Source organism: Nicotiana tabacum, chromosome 2, assembly GCF_000715075.1.
Source record: "Nicotiana tabacum cultivar K326 chromosome 2, ASM71507v2, whole genome shotgun sequence".
NCBI classification, from domain to species: domain Eukaryota; kingdom Viridiplantae; phylum Streptophyta; class Magnoliopsida; order Solanales; family Solanaceae; genus Nicotiana; species Nicotiana tabacum.
The window spans coordinates 103,405,395-103,410,315 of NC_134081.1; the positions used below are offsets into that span (position 1 = coordinate 103,405,395).

Sequence of the window (4,921 nt, forward strand, 5' to 3'; positions counted from 1 at the left end):
CTGCCTTCGATCATGGATCTCGAGCCTGCCTTCGATCCTCGACTCGATTTTTGGGGGCTCGATTGCACATCAGAAGAGAATTTGCAGCAGCTGTTTAAGTCCCATTTTTGATCCGTTAATCATTTGAAACTCACCCGAGTCCCTCGGGACCTCAACCCAATATACCAACAAGTCCTAAAACATCATACAAACTTATTTAAAACCTCAAATCACATCAAACAACGCTAAAATCACGAATCACACCTAGATTCAAGCCTAATGAACTTTGAAACTTTTAATTTCTACAAACAACACCGGAACCTATCAAATCAAGTCCGATTGACCTCAAATTTTGTACGCAAGTCATAAATGACATAACGGAGCTATGAAAATTTTCAGAATCGGATTTCGACCCCGATATCAAAAAGTCAACCCCTCGGTCAAACTTCCCAAAAATTCAACTTTCGGCATTTCAAGCCTAATTCCGCTACGGACTTTCAAATAAAATTTCGATCACGCTCCTAAGTCCAAAATTACCGTACGGAGCTGTTGGAATCATCAAAATTCTATTCCGGGGTCATTTGCATATAATTCGACATTTGGTCACTATTTGAACTTAAACTTTAAATTTTTCATCAAAATTTAATATCTCGGGTTAGGGACCTCGGAATTTGATTCCGGGCAATAGCCCAAGTCCCAATTCACGATACGGACCTACCGGAACTGTCAAAATACTGATCCCATGTCCGTTTTCTCAAAATGTTGACCAAAGTCAACTCAGTTGTGTTTTAAATATCTAATTCACATTTTAATCCATTTTTCACCTGAAAACTTTCCGGAAAATTTTTTTACGGACTGCACACGCAAGTCGAGTAATGGTAAATAGTGCTTAGATCACATAATTAATCATTAAATTTAAATATGACATTTTGGGTCATCACACCTACGAAGTAGGTCAGTGAAGTCTCACATTTGGGGTAAATCGCTCCCTAATAATAGGGAAGGCCGATTCATACCCAATTTCCCACCTTCCTTTTCTTGCACATAATCTAAACATTTCACCATAACTTCACAGATATTGCGATGAGTCATCTATCCTACTACTACTGATACTGTGACCACCTATACCAAGTCTGAAATTTTATCATACTTAAATTACATTGAAATCAAGCATATATCTAACATATAGCATAAGGCAATCATATCAATCTAAAGCCAGGGATGGTAGCTCAAGAGGTATATGTAAACAACTACTCCCCATGTATTAGGGTAGGTTGTCTACCTTATACTCTTTGGAACGTTACCCTTTTCCAAACCCTGCATAAATACAAAATATTTTGTGTACCGGGCTCCCCAACTACTCGACAAGCATACAATCTTGGCTTTTTCTTAATAGTACTATCTAATACATCATCATAATAATTGATAGTCTGTTTCTAGTGCAGATAAAGCCAGTAGTACTAATGGCCGTGTGAGTGATGATTATTTCAGGAATAGAACTTGGAGAGAATGACAGAAGAGAGAGAGCAATTAATTAATATGCAGGCATTTCTTCAACGGAGGTGGAAGTTTTTGAAAGTGGAATTTTCTTGAATTGAAATCTGAATTCTTCCCTTGTCATTTACTTGACCACATATCATGTTAATGTCCTTATTATTGAGTTGCACTGTCCCTTTTCTGCTTGAACTTTCTGCAATATTATGTGACTCTGCAGTTGATGATGAGCTCTTTCTTCGCCTTTCGTTGTGTCCAGCCAAACGCCTTCGGCAACTCCTTTTCGATTCATCAAATTCCGTCAACTCATGAAATCTGCTTCCATATATCACGTATTTAGTCAATTAACTAACCAAAAGCAGAACATCTTAATTATCTCGACACAATTAAGAAACAACTAGTACTACGTACTGAATTTAAATAAGTCCTCGGTTTTAATATTTTTCTGTACTGATTTATGGCTTTGCATAACCATTAACAGAAGTCCAATACCGTATCAAGATTATAGTAAAAGCATTTTAAAGTGTCCATATGAGCTGTGAAAATAATTTTATGCTGGCTCGATCGGTATAATTTAAACTTGTATAGTTATTTTTTTTATCTTTTCAAGTAACTAATTCCACTTACTTTGAAAAATTAATGTAACTAAACTAGTATCTTTGTGACATCTCATGCAAATATCACATTGACAAAATACGAAAGAGATGTTGGGTATATAAATAAACAAGACCCTAAATGTGCGTTTTAAAATCATGCGGGGCTGAACCCAAAGTAGACAACATCGCTAATGTGCAGGGTGTGCAGGGTTGTTACAATCTTTTAGGTACTGACTGTGAAGCTTCAGTGGTTAAGAGGAGAATTTATCAACCGAAAGAGCTCAAATCTAAGCATACCACTTTTTGCTTAATATATATAATTAAGCAGAAAATATCAATCACTATTCACAAGTACCACGAATCAGATCTGAAGTCATGTTTACAAGCACAGATCTGCTCTTATAACAATTATAACGTAATAAATCAATTAAATAACGAAAAGAAAAATATCTAGATTAGGAACGTCAATCACGCATTCATTAACTAAATTGTCATCTGAATACTCCATCACAAGGAACCAACAACGAGATCTTGGCCAAGTATGAGGACTCATAAGATATGTTTTCAATAACAAAATTTTGAAGACAATTTCTATCGGAAACAGTATCTCTATCTTTCCAGTGTAGGGATAAGGTCTGTATACACATTACCCTCTCCAGATTCCACTTTCGGATTTTTGTTGTTGTTGTTGTTAATGCATGAGGATCGGAGAAATGAAAAGATGAGGAACAACAAAAGTAGTAAAAGGGAGAAATACACTAAGACAAAAGATAAAGGCTGTAAAGGAAAATAAAAGAAAAATGCATAGATTAATGCTCTAAACTTGGTGGCATAAGATGCCTTTGTATTTTGTACCCACTTTAAAAAGAAGCTTCCAATGCTATTTTTAGCATCTACCTCAACCACTTTTTGAAACCAAATAGATCAACAGTAATATGATATTAAAAGGACTCATATCAGAAACATGAACTAGTCAACCACCTAGATTATGAAGTCAATCTAGGTAGTAGTTTTTAATCTAATTAAACCACAGAGCTGACACAGAAAATGACATCAACGAATACCCTTGAATTAAGAAGGTGCTAAAACAATTTAGTCACTAATGATTCTTTTAATAGTACTACTATAGTCAGACTCCAAAAAGAAAAATTGTAGTACTACTATATAGTCACATTAAAACTACCAGCTTTTCAACTATCTCACGATTCAACCATTATATATATGGATGAAACGCTAAACAACAAAATCAACGCAATGCACACATATTAAAACAGAGGAATGTAAACCATGCAACAAGTAAATTAATACTCCACACGTTTTATATGACAGTGTTTAACTTAACTAAAAGTTTAAAAAAAGAAATTAAGAAAGATTTTTAGTATATACCAAAAGTGTCCTTGGAACTTGATGTTCTAGCATCTCTTAGGTAAAATGAGAAATTTAAAGTTAAAGATAATTTAAAGTTAAAGATCTATCATTCTGATTAGAATAGACATGCCATGTAATTATGTTTAGAAAAGAAAAGATAGAGGAAGTTGTGATCAAACCGGCTGCATTGTTGACAGAAGCGTTGCCGGAATCCGGCGACGACGACGACTTGAGCCTTTGCATGGTATTCACAGACTTTATGCCTCCTATGGTACTGCTTAGCATCACTTAAATCAGCACTGCACTTCTCAGCTTGACAACACCTTTGAGTAGTACTTGACCCTCCATTATTTAATGACCCTTTCTTAATATGGTTATTATTTGTTGTAATATTATTATTGCAACTGCCTCTCTTCTTCTTATAATCATCTTCACTAGTAGAAATATTATGATGACCAGCTGTTTCCATATTAAAAACTAAAGTGGAAGAGGAATTGAAGAAAAGAAGAAGAACAAAGGATGAAGATGATGATATGAAGTGGGAATTTTGTGAGAAAAGAAGAGGAAAAGTTAGAGAGTGACGTTTAAGGACCACGTCTTCATTCTTTTGTGTGTGTCTTTGTTTTTTTATGGACGTATATATAAGGTTGAGGGTGCATGGGAGGGGTAAAAATGCCATTTAACAAGGGGAAAAAAAACATAGTGTCTGTACATGTGTGCGTATATATGAGAAGCTAAGAGAGTAAATATTGAAAGCAACCTTTGATGCTGAAGGCAACTTCAAATTAATATGTGATCTTGATATTGATGATGGTCCAAATCTCTATTAATTAAACGCATATAATTCAACTATTTATAATTATATTCTCTACTTAAGCTTAGGAAATTAAATGATAACCTTGTGATATAGATTTAAGGACAACGTAAATGGACTAATCAAACATATGGTACGTGCTTTTATGTTCTTTGATCAACTTGATTGCTTCCCCTAGAAGTCTAGCTAAAACCTAACTGATCATGACATGTATAAATTTAAAGAAAATAAAATTATAATCAGCTAGCGAACTAATAAAACGAAAAATTATCATCTCTACTATGCTTATTATCTTTCCCCGTTATTTTCTTTTCCATCATATATAATCTTCTCCTGGCAAGTATTAGAACTGGAATGCACAACATAATTCTGTTCTGCATTATAAATATCATAATATTTGATGAAATTGGTGAGAGGTATAATATTCCATCTTGCTACCAGCTTTATTCCCGAAAATATCGGTTAAGTTCAAATAATAAAATTATTGTGAATCATCCAAAGTTACATACAGTTAAGATAGTAAAATTGTTCGGAAAATATTATTGGGTCGGGTCCATCCATAAATGGTGCTAGATGACCCATAAGCCCATCTTTCATCTTAAATCCTACTTATAATCTATAAATACATCATTATGGTCGAATAGAAAAGAGATTATTCTAACATTTCTTA

The 4,921-nt window shown here is 34.2% G+C and overlaps 1 protein-coding gene across 1 annotated transcript; it reads right to left on the bottom strand.

The window, feature by feature from the left end:
• Positions 1–1,060: 1,060 nt before the first annotated feature.
• LOC107785538 (squamosa promoter-binding-like protein 4) lies at positions 1,061–4,047 on the bottom strand. The gene is made up of 2 exons (XM_016606866.2): positions 3,617–4,047; positions 1,061–1,788 (listed from the first exon to the last, which is right to left on the bottom strand). Exons 1-2 carry the CDS (start codon positions 3,904–3,906, stop codon positions 1,533–1,535), a joined length of 546 nt encoding a protein of 181 aa, XP_016462352.1. The 5' UTR covers positions 3,907–4,047; the 3' UTR covers positions 1,061–1,532.
• Between the last annotated feature and the right edge of the window lie 874 nt (positions 4,048–4,921).